General features: G+C 33.4%; 1 protein-coding gene and 1 non-coding gene across 2 annotated transcripts; one reads left to right on the top strand and one right to left on the bottom strand.

The window, feature by feature from the left end:
- The first annotated feature begins 8505 nt into the window (after positions 1 to 8505).
- Positions 8506 to 13953, top strand: LOC126734211 (uncharacterized). Its single transcript, XM_050437747.1, has 2 exons — positions 8506 to 12853; positions 12971 to 13953. Exons 1-2 carry the CDS (start codon positions 8506 to 8508, stop codon positions 13951 to 13953), a joined length of 5331 nt encoding a protein of 1776 aa, XP_050293704.1.
- Positions 13954 to 15966: 2013 nt separating this feature from the next.
- On the bottom strand, positions 15967 to 16038 carry Trnam-cau (transfer RNA methionine (anticodon CAU)). Its single transcript has one exon. It is a non-coding gene; the product is annotated as a tRNA-Met (tRNA).
- Between the last annotated feature and the right edge of the window lie 867 nt (positions 16039 to 16905).

Raw genomic sequence — 16905 nt, 5'->3', positions numbered from 1 at the left:
AAATAATTGATATTTAACTCTAAATGAGATAATGGAATGAATCAAAAATCAATACGTTTAGTATCAAAGATTACAAGGAACAGTATGTAAACAGAATCATCCACCTTAATTTTCCTACAGGGTCTTTTGAAATTACGAGAAAAAACAATAGTTTGTTTTACTCCTGGATAATATAGCCTAATCGAAAAATGCTACTTTACAAAATGATTTTAAAAAATCACAACAAATGTATCTAAAAACTGATGGCAAAATCGTGAGAATCTGATAAAAAATAAAAAATTTATAAAACATCAAACTTGGCCAATATTTCAGGGTGGCGGAATTTTGTGCCGGCGCGGCGAGTATATATGTATACTTTTGCACCGTTTTGCACCACAGTTAGTAAAAGTAACCTATATCGAAAATATAATACATTAACATTATAAAAAAACATCAATTGCAAATTTATATCATGTATTGTTATAATAATTTGCAAGATATAAGCAAGAAAAATACTAAAAAAAAAGGAAAATGCCCAAAAAACATATAATGAGAAGGATTTTTAAAAAAATGGCTGAAATAAAATGAAAATTGATTTCAAAGACTAAAAAAATATTTTTTGCATATTGGTCACATATGAGTAGTGTTTTTCTTTAATTTTTAGAAAAGTTAAATAAAGTTCACATGCATGAAAATGAGGAAATATAATAATAAACACCAACTGCTGAATAAGAAAATTTTCCTCTAAATTGAATGATTGATGTCTGGAAAATTTTGACAAGGTTTGAAAAAAGTCCCCTAGAACTTCCTTGGATTCTATTTAGGTTTTCGATATTAATTTTTTTTGTTACTTCTAACAAATTTTCTGTTAAGAAAATTAATCAAGAAAATGTTAAAACCTTTAAGGAAATACAAATTTTCTTACGAAAATATGCACAATCTACTTCTAGGGTCCTAAGACTCCTAGGAATTTCTTGACTGAGTTAGGTTTCCTTAAGTGTTCAAGCCTTAATTTTTTAACTTTACCCCACAATGAAAAATAATATTGTCGCTTTTCATGAATATATACATTATAATTAAAAGAATATTGACACAAAACAAATTACAAACTGCTACTTATAAAATTGATAAAAGTTTCTTTAAATCAAATTATCTTCTTAAGCTTCGCTACATAATTATAATCGATTGTTGATCTTTCATATAAATTGTCATGATTACTTAATCATTTCCAGGCTTTCATTGTTTTAATTCTAGTAAAGAATTTTTCTATGTTGACCCGAAGAAACGTGCAAAATTTAATTTTTTAACCTCACCTTTTAACCTTACCCCATACAAAAACAATCCTATTGTCGCTTTTCCACCCTAAATTCACCTGTTTATCCTAAATAATGTTCTTTAAATATATCCCCCTTTACGCGTTCTCCGATTCACGGGAAAATGTCGTTCTTTTCTCCCGACATTACGTCAATTTACGTAATGTTCTTTATATGGATTTCGCGATGAATTTACGGCTTTAAGATCCGCAAATATTTCGGGGTTTATGCTTTCGAGAGGGTTTTCTACTACTACGTTCTTGAATTACCTTTGGAAGTATCATTAAGAAAATCTACTGTATTGCACGACTTTATTGTAAGAGTTGGGGGATTATGTTTTGAACCATATAAATGAAAGGATCTAATAATCTGATTACAGATGGATTTTTTCTACTAGGTAAATATAGAGCCTTCCATTGCATCTTTGTGTCAAGAAAGGATCAATAGAATCTTATCCCGTTGAAAAGAACTAAAACAATCGTCTCTAACCCTTTAATTTTTAACGTTAAGGGTTGACTAGCTGAAACATATTCTACTCGTACTATCTGTGCATAAAGTCATATAAAGGGGTAAACTTTGGCGCCGTTCCTACTATTCCCCGGGATCCCTTTAGGGTAGTAAAACTTGCCCTTAATGGGGCCCGAACTGTCATCGCGAACTCGCAAACGCGCCCGTTTCTATTCTAATATTTCTGTTATTTGTGCACTTTTGGGAATTTCTGAGAGTATGATACGAAGTAGCGTCTATAGGATACATATGGATGTAAGATGTCAATTATTAAATTAATACTCGAGTTATTTTTAATGTGAGAATATTGGTTTTTCTCATCCAGGCAAACGAGAGCTCAATAATTGGTTTTATCCGGAATTTAGTAAAGAACTGGAGGGGTGAGAAGTTTATGATTCAATCAAACGCGGGAAAGAGACGAAAAATGAGAAATAATTCGATAAAAAAAAGCCGCAATTGGGTCTCGAGGTTCCCAATTACCGTTCACGCCTTGATAGAGACCCGATCGAGTTGACGAAAAATTTAAACGGAAGATTAAATAGGAAATCGAATAAAATGCGACTGAACTTTTATTCTCTCTATATACCCCATTTCGGTTTTGGTTTACTGTCGGAATTTTCTGGGAAACAAGTAGTTTTCATAAAGGAGTATTGTCACAGATGTATTAAAAAAATATTAGGGGTAATGAAGATGAGAATAACGGTAAAATAATGAGTGAATTTGTTGGCCCAAAGTCGAAAATGTACGTAATTAAAATACATAACAAGGAAGTAAATAAAAAGCGAAGGGTATTACTAAAGCTTCATTAAAAACCATCACTTTCGAAGATTATTTTAACTGCTTGTTTAGTCACAATAAAACATATGCAAGAGAATATCTAATTCGATCTAAAAAACATGAAGTGTTTACAATAAGCCAAAGAAAAATTGCATTTTCACATAATGACGACAAAAAAAAATTAATTTTGCATCGCCCAATACCTTGCAGATATATAATTTAATTGTAGACGTTAAAAATATTTCTACTTTTACGGCTCCGCTACCTATCTTCTAGCCATACAGCTGAGGGCAGCGGATCCGATGTAATTTCAGGGTTGGCCTTCATAAATTTGGTGCAGGTTATGCAAGTATAATTATATACCTGCATTACTACCTAATATTGCTATTATATATGCATTTTGGGTTTTTTTTTGTTTAGTGCGTGATAGTTCCGGGATGTAGCCGTGTGGTTTCGTTGCGATCATTTTTTGCATTTTATTTTGGTGGTTACATACTGAAAAACTGAAAAGTGTTCCTGTGTTTTCACTAGTATTTTTTTTTAAATACTTGTAAAATATGGATGCTAAAAGAAAAGGATTTAAAGTCCGACTTAGGTTAAATGCAGTTAGAAAACGTCCAGGTCTGAAAAAAGGACAGATTGTAAGTATATATGTAATTACAATGTTTTTTGTTTGCATAATTATAATTTTTAATGTGCGTTTAAATTACCATTGCTCTTTGGTAAGAAATAAAAAAAAGTACGATCCGCACCAAAGCACTATGTTGGCAGAATCATGACGTGCGCATTGTTCATTTAGATCTTCTCTACCAATAAAAAAAGCAGGAAATATATTTCCGGAATTTTATTTAATTAAAATAGAGCGTGTGTTGTGTAATAGAGCTCTGGTTTCTTTTTAGAAGATTATGAGGGACAAACTACCTAGATAATTTCAAATGATAGTTGGGTTGGGTCCTGGTTGGGTTTATCTGGTAATAATAAATAAAAAAAAACAAATTTATTTGATCAAATATTGTTTTGTTTATTTAGATCAACTCAACTAGGGAAAAATGTTTATACAGCTGTATTCCAAGCCACAGAGAAGTCTGGACTTGATAGCAGTTACGGTGATCAATGTCAAAAGCCTGATCTAACACCTGAGGAGTTGCAAAAAGAAAAAGAAGATTTTCTAGCTAGTTTTAAAAAAATGCAGAAGAAATCAAATTTATTGAAAAGCTCACAAAGGAACAGAGCCAATCTGATTTGTGGCACTTAGAGCGAAGAAAGCGTCTTACGGCATCAAATTACTATGCAATTTACTCTAAATTTAGTGCCAGAAGCAACGGCGATACAAAAAAGCTCGTGGAACAACTTCTGTACCCAAAAACAATTCATTCTGCTAGCATTGAGTGGGGCAAACAAAATGAAAAACGGGCAATCAATGTTTTAGAAACATTAATTGATGAGAAGATATGTGGCTTATTTGTAAGCGAAAATATTTTATTCTTGGCAGCGACTCCCGATGGCCTTATTGGGAAGAAGGGGATTGTTGAAATCAAATGCCCCTTTAGTGCTAAAAATCTCACCCCTGAAGATGCGATAATGCAAAGAAAAATATCATTTTGGAAGAAAAACGGAGAAATTAATAAAAACCACAAATGGTTTTACCAAATACAAGGCCAATTGTTGGTAACTGGGAGATCCTACTGCTGCTTTGCAGTTTGGACATCTTTGGGCATTAAGAAGGAAATTATTTTAAAAAACGATGTATTCTGCGAAAATATGAAAAAGAAATTAACTATATTCTATTCGATATGTTATTTACCTGAGCTTGTAGATCCTCACAAAAATAAAAATATGCATGTTAGAAATATTTCCCTAAAAGAATATACGATTGTATAAGCTTTTTTTTATATGTAGCCAACTTTGTATATTTTGTAATAAATGTCTTGTTTTGTTTGATTTATGTGTTATTGGTCTTTATTTTCATTATCATCACATTTTACAATTATACCAAATCGAAAAAATTTACCATATAAACTCTTATTCAAAGTATCTATTTGAATTGGATATTAAAATAAGAAGAAGGTATAACAATGGAGTCAAGCAAGTAGGTAGGTAGGTATGAAAAAAAAATTGTGAACAGTCAAAGAGAACATTGTATGCCAGCTTATAGTTTTTATTTTTTTACCTAGATTAAAAGTCAAATATTAAAAAAAAGCATGATGTGGGTATTAATTTTGTAAGAATATAGATATCAAAAACACGCAAGAATGTTGTTCTTCAAATGTTATTTTCTACCAAAATAAACAGAAAAGTATTGTTAGTGGTATCATTTAAAGCAATTTTCGAACCATTGTCACAAAAAAAAGAAACAAAAAACTAAAAATTAAACAAGGGCGAACCACCTAATTGCGATACACAGTAGATCGACACAAACTATTAAATAGTGATTTTAACTAAAAAGCAAGTTCTCTTTCTCAATAAAATATAATAAAGTATCACATATTCAAGGTGACAATTTAAAAACTTAAAATGGCCATATATTAGGAACGAAAAACTGGAATAAAAAAACGCTCAAAACGGTTCCTATAATACGAAGGGGGAACAAAAAGAAGCATATTATCCCACCCTTATCTGCACCCCTTGGACAGGGTGACATACACCCCTAAAATCTAAAATAGAAAGGGGAGTCGAGTGACATCAATTTCCTGAAATGTGGCTTTCTATGGTATCATTGGAAAGCATTTTTCAAAAGCTTCAAGATGATCTATTATTCGACCCCCCTTTCTATTTAAGATTTTACGGGTTTATCTCACCCTGTCCAAGGGGTGCAGATAAGGGTGGGATAATATGCTTCTTTTTGTTCCCCCTTCGTGTTATAGGAACCGTTTTGAGCGTTTTTTTATTCCAGTTTTTCGTTCCCAATATAAATGGTCATTTCAAGTTTTTAAATTGTCACCCCGTATATTATTCCATTCCTAAATATTCCTAATCACTACAATAAGTTCCTTTTTTTCAAATCACTTCCTTTTTAAGAATCGCCAAATAGAGAATAAAACCCTTAAATTCGTATAATTTTTACCATCCAAGAAATTTGGAATTTAAGAGAGATTGATAGAAAACTGGAATAATAACAATCCTGTATTTTTTAGGCTATTTTAATAATAGTGTTGATTTAATTTAATAGGCTTTAGTAATCTGAATTTTTATTCTCAGCGTAATTAATTAATTTAATACATTTATTAAATTAATTTACTGCCATTTTCATAAAGTCATAATGATTAATCAAAACACGAGCACAACTTTTTCCTTAAAAAATAGTGGGTACCTAGTTGATTCAAATATGCCTTTACTAACATATAGATCTGATTCCAATATGACTCTTATATTTAAATTTAAATAAAATATTTAGAATACGAACCTGAAAACCACCCATCTCATCAAGTATCAAGTACTCATATAATCAGCAGAGGCCGCCACGTCGCTGCTAGTAAAAATGCACTTGTAAGGCTCTCGAAATCCGCGAATATTTCAGCAATGGTTTAACTTTTTTTTTTTTAAATTTGACTAGCCTTTAGACAAAGGTTTGGTCGATGTCTATAATTATGTTTAAACTTAATTTAAAATGTATAATTACTCTTAAATGGCGTTTGAATATCAACAATGTTTGATTAACAAATTCATATATTTCTAGGCATATACTCAGACTTTCATATAATTACAGACATGTGTTGATCCTTTATCCATAAAATAAAAAAAAAATTGAGTCAAAAAGTCTAACGGTTTTCAAATTATACCCGGATTTCTAAACCCTTAAAATGATATTTTCGCATGGCCGTGATGCGGAGCCAAGGCGTGTAGCGGAGTGTTTTTGAAACACTTATCAGTCACACTCTTATTCAATTTGTAAAAATTTTGCTTCATGCACATGTTCCCATAAAGGGAAGTTTAATGGCTGCTGGATGTGATCTAAAAAGCTTAAACGATGCTATTGATTCAAAAAGTTCATTATTAGGCTCTATTTAATTTAATTCTTCTATTACTGTTTGAGTCACATATAAAATTTCTTCATTTAAACGTTCACAGTAGAAATTTAAAAAAATTGATTTGAGATTATACTGAAAAAGGAAAACCTTGACTTTCTTATCATTACTGAACATCGGTTAAATAGTCATGAGATGCATTTCATACGTTCAAATTCATATGTGATAAAGGCGTCTTTTTTCGTACTTTCGAATCTCGTAATGGAGGTGTGTATAAATATATTTACTAAGGCCATCTTATTTTTTTATCTTATTTTTTTTCTTATTAAAGTAGCTAATAGAATGATGATTTTTAACAAAAAACATGTACCAAATTTATTTCGGTTAAACAAACCGTTTTCGAAATATTTGTTTTTAAACTTTTTGTTGCACAATTAAAAAATTTATTAATACTACATTGAAATAACATTAATAACGAATCAAATAGTGGAAAACATCACTTCTAGGCATTTCCTTAATCCTTTCAACAAATACTTGAAATAAAGTTCCCTAATTTTTAATTTATTTATTTAGCATTTAATGAAATCTGTTAGAGGGTTGAGTTTGAATAGCCCTAGGCTAGACTTCGCCAACTGATAGTGTTAAAAGTTAATTTTAACAATTTATTTTATTTTATGATTTTATGGAATCGAAGTTTATGGTTGTCAAACGAATAATACCTTTTTTCTCAAGTAAATAATTTTTGCCTGAACTTTCTCCCAAATCCCAACATGTGTTTTTACCTACTTTTTAAGAAATGCCTTTGTTACCAGTTTAGCTTAAGTGCACTTAAAAATCCATTTTTCTCCTCAAGTTCACTTAAGTGTTGGCCCCATGACACACGTGCATCCCACATTTTTACCCAACATTTCACCCCGAGTCCCATGAGAAAAAATCAGTATTCACTCAGTCACCGCAAAAAGAAGTACCTACTCTCGCGCCCCCGAAACACAAGGTTTCTTTCACCGGTGAAGGAATTCACAAAGCTTAAAGTACCGAGAAAATAAGTTAGTCAAGAGCAAGTTGGCGCAAGCAATTCCTCTCTCTCTCACTCTCTTCCGTTTAAGTATTTGTCTAAAGTTCATATATGTATACCTAATTGTTACGATAAAGTAGTTTAAGTTATGTAAAAAGGTCTATAGTGAATAAGTGTGCGTAAAGGTGGAAAATTGAACTGAAAGTGAGTGCAACAGTGGTTGTCAATAGCTGCACAAACCAAGGTGACGTTAGTGCTAATGCCGTTCCTGGTTCCTGCTAAGTTCCTGCTATTGGTCTTGTGATTCTGGAAGGCTGGTAACGTCAACTAATATTGTAAACCCTGTTAAATAACTAACTTCAACATTGTAAATCGTTCATTAGTCTATACCTGTTAATTATTACTAACCAAAAGGTACAATAAACCCTTATGTAATCGTAAATCACAACTGTGTAATTTATTGAACTGGACCTATGTCATCGAAGGGCTCGTCAATGCAGTAGCCGTTGCTCGAGCAGGTATAGGTAGGTTTTTTAAGAAACCCTAATCTATATTCATGGTCCTTCGAGCCGGATCTTCCCAAGTTGTGATTTTACGATTCATCTAAGCAAAAACAAAACATACTTCTTGTGTAAAAAGTATATAATTGGTTCCGACATATGTGTCGGTGGTCCTTCGAGTAAACAGTATTTTAGTTAATTACTTACTAACAAACCTTTTAGTTATTTGTCCCTTGTTATTTTGTTATTTTTACTTGTTATAATTGTTATTTGGAAATAAGTAGCAACTCACTTTTTACTTTTTCTTTTAAATTGTTTCTTGGTAATTAGTTTATTTTCTCTTAACAATTATTGTTTAAATTTAAAGAAAATCTATTCCCAAAAAATAAGCATCTGGTTGTCTCGTCATTTTTTGTGTTTATTCTGTAAGCCTAAAACAAAAAAATTAAATGGCTGAAGGAATAGAAATATCAGTAGAAGCGTTGGTTAAAAATCGCGGATATTTAAAGGCTAAAGTAACACGAATTGTTAATTGGTTTTTAGAAAATAATGATAGTATACATGACTTTTTAGAAATTCAGGTACGTGAAAGTATGTTAACCCACGCTTTTAAAGATTTTGAAGAGGTAGAAAAACAAATTGTAGTTTTAGATATAAGTAAAGTAGACAAGGATGATGTAGAAGACAAATACTTAACGTGTGTTGCTAAAATGCAACGTAAAATTTTAGAACTTTCCCCGCAAGCGCCAACTCAAGTAAGACATATAGTTCCCCAACACTCTCATTCCCCAAATGTTAGTTTGCCCCAAATTAGCATACCTCCATTTAACGGAGACATCACTAAATGGAATGCCTTTTTTCAACTTTTTTCTACCCTTATTCTAGATAATCAATCTCTCTCTGATATTCAAAGATTAATTTATTTAAAATCTTATTTAAGAGATGAACCCCTAAATTTGGTCGATAATTTACAATTGACCACTGACAACCTCCAAATTGCCCTAAATACCCTTAGACAAAGATATGATAATCAATTATCAATTATTTTTGCCCATATTAAAAATTTAGTTGACATTCCTATCCTAAATAAGGTATCCTCACACACACTTAGGGAATTTATAGTTTGCATAAAACAGAACTTTGATTCACTGAAAAATCAAAACATTCCAGTATACCACTGGGATTTAATTTTAATTTATATTTTTTCTCAAAAATTAGACTTTGGCACAAGAAAGGCATATATATCCGAGAGAGGTTCTCAAATGCGCTCTTCCTCACATGTGGTCCCTAAGCTTGAAGAATTTCTAAGCTTTTTAGAAAAGCGTTGTTCGGTGTTAGAAGATCTCTCTGAAAGCCCTTCAACTAGAAATTATTCCCATGGACGTTCTTCTCAACACAACACTCCCTTTGTTAAAAAAAATTCACACTATGCTCATGGTAGGCAACGCCAAGGCAACCAAGTCATACCTCAAAACTCTCCTCAAAACTCTCGCTCACATTTTGTTGCAGGACAAAAGTGTCCCTTTTGTGAGCACCCTGATCACAAAATTTATACTTGTTTTAAATTTAAAGATCTTAGTTTAAAACAGAAACAGGATTTTGTTAATCATAATAATCTATGTTTTAATTGTCTCGGTTCAAGGCATCAAGTAAAAACCTGTACATCTCAGAGGTGCCAGATTTGTCATATGAAACACCATTCTCTTTTGCATCCAATGGATGATGCAGCACAGCCCTTGCAAAGCAGAAATTCACATTGGAGGCCAAATCCTCAAACCCAAAATGAACGATCTCAAAATTTTAACAGAAATTCGCTTCTCATAAATAGCTCCCATTCTCGGAATCAAGGTTCAAGCCAAAGCTCCTCTCAGACTCAAGAACCACAAATCCCAAGCACAAGCAATGAAATTAACTCGAATCGCCCTCACGCTAATAAACCTGTGATTTTGTCAGTTTTCGCCACTGAAGATAATGAAGTTTCATTAGGTACTTCATTGATTCAAATACCCGACAAGAATGGTCATTTTATTATTGCAAAGGCAATATTAGATCCCGGGAGTACTATATCAATAGTAACCCAATCGCTGGTTCAAAGACTTGATCTCTCTCCTAAGACGCAGCCAATACAAATCTCTGGTATTGGCGGCAAAATTAAGCACTCTAATCACGCAATTTCCCTGAGAATTCATTCCTGTCACAATCACGATTACTTCCTGAATGTTAACTGCTGTGTATTAGACAAAATCACAGAAAAATCCCCTCACTTTAAAGTCAACAAATTTATGTTGAACCTTCCCAATAATACACCGCTTGCAGACCCCTACTTTGATACGCCTTCTACAATAGATTTATTGTTGGGAGCAGATGTATACTACCACATTCTTTCAGGCGAATACACCAAGGTTAACAAGGACTCTTTAACGTTGGTAGGTACCTACTTTGGCCACATTCTTTCAGGATTAATCCCCTCCCAAGCTCTCGTTCACAAAACCCCTTTGGCAAATTCTAAGAATTGCTTTTTAGTGCAATCATTAAATTCAGATTGCTCACTGGACTCATTAATTGAGAAATTTTGGTTACTAGAAGATGTCTCGCCCACTCACGAAAAACCCCTATCCCCTGAAGATTCTATGGTTGAACAGAATTTTCAAAATACCACGGTATTTAAAGATGGTCATTTTCAAGTCGACTTACCCCTTAAAAGGCCCCAAGAGTCACATCCGCTAGGAGAGTCATATTCATTAGCCAAGAAAAGGTTTCACCACTTAGAAAAGCGTTTTCAAAAATCTCCTGACCTTTTTCTTGAATACAAAAAATTTATCGGTGAATATATCTCACTCAATCATGCACGAATTATTCCCCTTTCCCTTAAAACTGAAAATCACAAAAATCGATACTTTCTGCCTCACCACTGTGTAATTCGTGAGGACAGTACAAGCACTAAACTTCGTGTAGTGTTTGACGGATCTATGAAAACGTCTTCTGGGCTATCACTCAATGACGTAATGCATAAAGGATATACAGTTCAACCTGAACTGTTTGATATTTTACTTAGGTTTCGAAGTTTTAAATTCGCTCTCACTTCTGATATCGAAAAAATGTATAGACAGGTGCGCGTTAACCCAAATCAAACTTACCTGCAAAATATTTTATGGCGCGACCATCCCTCTCAGCCAATGCAATGCATTGAATTACTCACCGTCACTTATGGCACGAACTGTGCCCCCTATTTGGCTACACGCACCCTGAATGAACTTGCCATTATTCATAAAGACGATTATCCTCTTGCGTCTCAAGCTATTTTATCTCAATGTTACGTGGACGATGTTCTCTGTGGGCAAGATACATATGAAAATTTGGTAGAATTACATAGGCAGCTGTTGGAACTTTGCAAGATTGGAAATTTTCACTTACATAAATGGTGTTCAAATAGCAATTTATTTTTGTCCAAAACTTGTGATAATGGGTCCCAAGAAAGTTTCACCATAGAAACCGAGGGAATTTCAAATAAAGTCCTTGGTGTAGGCTGGAATCCCGACTCAGATGAGTTTTTTATCTCTTTACCTGATACTAGGTCCGAAAGCATAATTACTAAACGTATAGTTTTATCTAAAATTGCGCAAATGTACGACCCCTTAGGATTCATAGCTCCCATTGTTGTAAATGCTAAATTAATTATGCAAAACATTTGGAAAGAAAAAATTAATTGGGATGAACCCCTGAAAGAACCCATTTTAACCCAATGGACCACCTTTATTAAAGAGCTTCCCCAACTAATGTGTTTAAAAATTCCACGTTTTTTCCTAGCTAATAATAATCCCAGTTCACTTCAAATCCATGGATTTTCAGATGCCAGCAGGAAGGCATATGGTGCGTGTGTGTATATAAGAGCCCTTTATCCTAACAAAAATGTCTCTTGTCAACTTATTACTGCCAAAAGTAGAGTAGCCCCGATAAGAGAAATTACAATTCCCCGCATGGAACTCTGTGGAGCACTTTTACTTTCCAATTTAGTCACTCGTGTGTGTTCCATATTAAAAGAAAGATTTTCAGTTGACAACATTAATCTTTGGACTGACTCTGAGATTGTACTTGCTTGGTTAAATGCCCACCCTTCTCGTTTCAATGTGTTTGTAGCAAACCGCATTTCTCAAATTCAGGTTTTATCCCAAGACTGCAAATGGCGTCATATTCCAACTGCGGATAATCCAGCTGATCATCTTTCTCGCGGATTTACCGCAGACCAGATTCTCACCTCTACGCTTTGGTGGAACGGCCCAAAGTTCTTACTGGACCCGAATTTAAATTTAAAAATGTATGAAAAGGGACCTTGCTCCACTGAAGAAGAAGCAAGAAAAGCAAAAACGGTCTTGCTTGTTAACTCCGAAGATTTCTGGATAACACTTTTTAATCGGTTTTCTAACTTCTCGCGATTGCAACGAACTATTGCATTTATACATAGATTTGTAAATAATTGTAAAGGTAATGGTAAAAAATTTTATGGTGCTTTAGCTGTAACTGAATTAAAGGCTGCAGAAATTTTTATAGTAAAGCAAGTTCAACACCAAACGTTTTCAAAGGAAATCAGTGAACTAAAGTCAGAAGAAAGAAAAATTTCAAACAAGCAAGTCCTTAGGTTAAACCCCTTTATCGATACCTCCAATCTCATAAGGGTTGGAGGCAGATTATCCCAAGCACCCATATCATTTGATCAAAAATTTCCAATTTTATTGCCCTCAAAAAACCATGTTGTTGGACTCTTGCTGAAAAAAGAACACATTAGGTTAGGACATGCTGGTCCTCAAACGATATTGTCAAATATTTGTCTTAAATACTGGCCGCTAAATGGATTAAGAGAAATAAAAAGGATCTCTATAAACTGTTTACAATGCTATAAATTTAAGCTTAAAACAGGAGAACAAATTATGGCAGATCTCCCTAAATCCAGAGTTGTCCCTTCTAGACCGTTTTTAACAACAGGTGTCGATTTTGGAGGACCATTTATTATTAAATCGTCATCTCTTCGACGCGCCAAAATTGAAAAGGCGTATATCGCTTTATTTGTATGCATGGTCACTAAAGCTGTTCATTTGGAGCTAGTATCAAGTCTCTCTTCACAAGCATTTTTAGCATGCTTTAAACGTTTTATTTCAAGACGTGGATGCCCGGCAACAATTTTTAGTGACAATGGTACAAATTTCTCTGGTGCCAGCAATCAAATTAAAGAAGTTTATGACACGCTTAAGTCACAACAGACACAAGAGCAATTGACTGCATTTTTCTCATGCCATGAAATACAGTGGCAATTTATACCTCCTTTCTCTCCTCACTGGGGTGGTCTTTGGGAGGCAGCTATAAAAAGTACTAAACATCACTTACGAAGATTAATTGGAAACCAGAATTTAACCTTTGAAGATTTTTCCACTATTTTAGCACAAATTGAGGCTATTTTAAACTCCAGGCCACTTCTTCCCCTATCAGCTGATCCACTGGACTTAACTTGTCTTACCCCTGGACATTTTTTAGTTGGAAGTCCTCTCGTTTCGTACCCTGAGCCCAATGTCTCGTCAATTCCTGAAAACCGCTTAGATCGTTGGCAAAGGTTAAGTCAGATTCAACAATTCTTTTGGACTAGATGGACCAAAGAGTATCTCAACAATCTTCAGAATAGGCCTAAATGGATGTCCCCAGTCCCCAATATTGAAACAAATGACCTTGTTCTTCTTAAAGATGAGAACACCAAACCTCTTGATTGGCCGTTGGCCAGAGTAGTAGACACTTTACCTAATAAAGATGGTAAAATACGCTTGGTAAAAATTAGGACTAAAAATGGAATATTTACTAGAAATATAACCAAATTATGCCCGTTGCCCAAATCTGATAGTAACTTAGTTTAACCATAGTATTTCTTGATAAGTTTTGTCTATAAGTTATAATGTATAATGTTTGTTGAAGGCAAAGCCTTCAAAAGGGGGGAGTATGTTAAAAGTTAATTTTAACAATTTATTTTATTTTATGATTTTATGGAATCGAAGTTTATGGTTGTCAAACGAATAATACCTTTTTTCTCAAGTAAATAATTTTTGCCTGAACTTTCTCCCAAATCCCAACATGTGTTTTTACCTACTTTTTAAGAAATGCCTTTGTTACCAGTTTAGCTTAAGTGCACTTAAAAATCCATTTTTCTCCTCAAGTTCACTTAAGTGTTGGCCCCATGACACACGTGCATCCCACATTTTTACCCAACATTTCACCCCGAGTCCCATGAGAAAAAATCAGTATTCACTCAGTCACCGCAAAAAGAAGTACCTACTCTCGCGCCCCCGAAACACAAGGTTTCTTTCACCGGTGAAGGAATTCACAAAGCTTAAAGTACCGAGAAAATAAGTTAGTCAAGAGCAAGTTGGCGCAAGCAATTCCTCTCTCTCTCACTCTCTTCCGTTTAAGTATTTGTCTAAAGTTCATATATGTATACCTAATTGTTACGATAAAGTAGTTTAAGTTATGTAAAAAGGTCTATAGTGAATAAGTGTGCGTAAAGGTGGAAAATTGAACTGAAAGTGAGTGCAACAGTGGTTGTCAATAGCTGCACAAACCAAGGTGACGTTAGTGCTAATGCCGTTCCTGGTTCCTGCTAAGTTCCTGCTATTGGTCTTGTGATTCTGGAAGGCTGGTAACGTCAACTAATATTGTAAACCCTGTTAAATAACTAACTTCAACATTGTAAATCGTTCATTAGTCTATACCTGTTAATTATTACTAACCAAAAGGTACAATAAACCCTTATGTAATCGTAAATCACAACTGTGTAATTTATTGAACTGGACCTATGTCATCGAAGGGCTCGTCAATGCAGTAGCCGTTGCTCGAGCAGGTATAGGTAGGTTTTTTAAGAAACCCTAATCTATATTCAGATAGGTTAAGAAACATATTATAATACAAATATTATGTAATGAATTTTTGCAAATAAAAGTAGTTTATTATTATTATTATATTATTATTAATAATTGTTTATTCCTGATAACATTGGTGGAATCATGAATTTTTTGCAATAGTTGCTCTCCTGTACTATTTTCTTCTGTATAAACTAAATACCATAAAAGAAAAAATCCAAAGGATTAAGATCCGAGCTAAGCGGAGGCCATGGAAATTCATTGCTATTACAAACCATTAATGAGAATTGTTCACACAGTATATATTAATTTAATATTAATATTTATTTTAATTTTACCCCAAGTCTATAAAACAAAGTATGAACCATCATTATATTTATGAACAAAGGCAAAAATAGAAAATCCAGGTCCGAATTTAAAATAAAAAATCATTGTTGATGTGAACATTGAACGAAAAAAAAGTAAAAAACATCGGCTTTTTTCGAATGTCTCCGGAAATATTCGCGAATTTTTTGAAATGCTTTGGCGCCCTTTTCTTAACTAATAAGTAGGACTTCTTAACCGTATATAATACCCCTAATATCCACCCAATTATTCATATTTCAAAATGATCTGGAAACAGGGCTAACAGGGTATTTCCATTTGTATAAACAAGCATCAGCCAAACCCGAAACAAACTTTAATAATTAAGAAGGGCATTCCTTTCCTGGTTATATGACGGTCATAAAGCATCAGAAAGTTGTATTAAGGAAACTTATATCACCCCAGAGATCGCTCTTGTTCTCAGCGAGCGTATAACTCGCCGTAAGCGCATATTAATTTTCATTTTATTACGGAAAATGTGTCGTATTCGTGTTGTTTTCACCGCTAAAAGGGTTGTTTTAGGTATCTCCGTGATAAATTAGCGCCCTTGGGGTTATAATGAACTCTAAAAAGATTTTTTTCTTGTTAATGTTATTTATGTTAATTTTACTTATTTTCATAGAAAAAAGCAAAAAAAAATTGAAAAAAAAGTATTAGCAGAGCGTGGTTTCGATCCACGGACCTCTGGGTTATGGGCCCAGCACGCTTCCACTGCGCCACTCTGCTCTATGGCGAATTTTCTTTTTAGACGTTTATACTTTCAATTGTAAGGGCTAATTACATATATTTTAATAAGAGAAAGTGAGATAAGGAAAGAATATAAATAGATATGCACATAAGATAAACAAGGAAGGGCAAAAAACATATTATTATTGTCTGTAATTAATAGTCTTATTACTTAACAACTTTCCAATTATATTATAATATAATATATCCTCAAAGGATGCAATAATAAATTGATTAATTTTTTTTTCTTCATTAGTTAAACCTTATTTGAAAATCTGCTTGCTCGAGAACATCATAACCTTACTTTCAGAAAACAGTGCCTTAAAAAACTAATTATTAGTCTAAACTCATTGGCTCATTAGTTTATTTCAAATAGCCGAGTTGATAAGAAACTAAACTACGTTACAGATTAGGAAAATATGAAACATTTCCCAAAAAAAAAAATGTTTTCCAGTTAGGCACAACTTGGCAACCTTAAACGTCATTAGAGGTTTTACCACTAAATTTAGGGTTTTTTGTGGGATTTTTCGTGGGATAAATATAGTTATGATATATAAAAAATATAAACATTTTTATGTAAGTTTTATAATCCTTTTGAGAAACTAAAATTTTATCGGTAACATAACTAGCTAAAAAAATTAGCGGTACCTCTCTTTTTAGCGCGTTGTTTTTATATGTTGCGTCCTTGTCGCTGTTAATAAATTTCCTTGGAGCGAGAAGGACGGATATAGTACTCAGGTACCGAATTATGCAAGGGAAAAGTTTTTGTAGAGCGACGCGACGTAGACGCAAGATGAGGGAACCATGCAATAGAAACAGAAAATGTAAACACGAAAGTTAAAAAAAGTTAAAAACCGAAAGTATTAT

The sequence above is a fragment of the Anthonomus grandis genome, chromosome 3 (assembly GCF_022605725.1).
Source record: "Anthonomus grandis grandis chromosome 3, icAntGran1.3, whole genome shotgun sequence".
Lineage (NCBI taxonomy): Eukaryota > Metazoa > Arthropoda > Insecta > Coleoptera > Curculionidae > Anthonomus > Anthonomus grandis.
The sequence above is the reverse complement of the archived record's forward strand: the minus strand, read 5'-3'. Positions and strand labels throughout refer to the sequence as shown.

Coding starts and splice junctions, on each gene's coding strand:
- LOC126734211 (XM_050437747.1), top strand. CDS start 8,506: ATGGCTGAAGGAATAGAAATATCAGTAGAAGCGTTGGTTAAAAATCGC. Junction 12,854..12,970: donor CATTAGGTTAGGACATGCTG/GTCCTCAAACGA, acceptor AGCTTAAAACAG/GAGAACAAATTATGGCAGAT.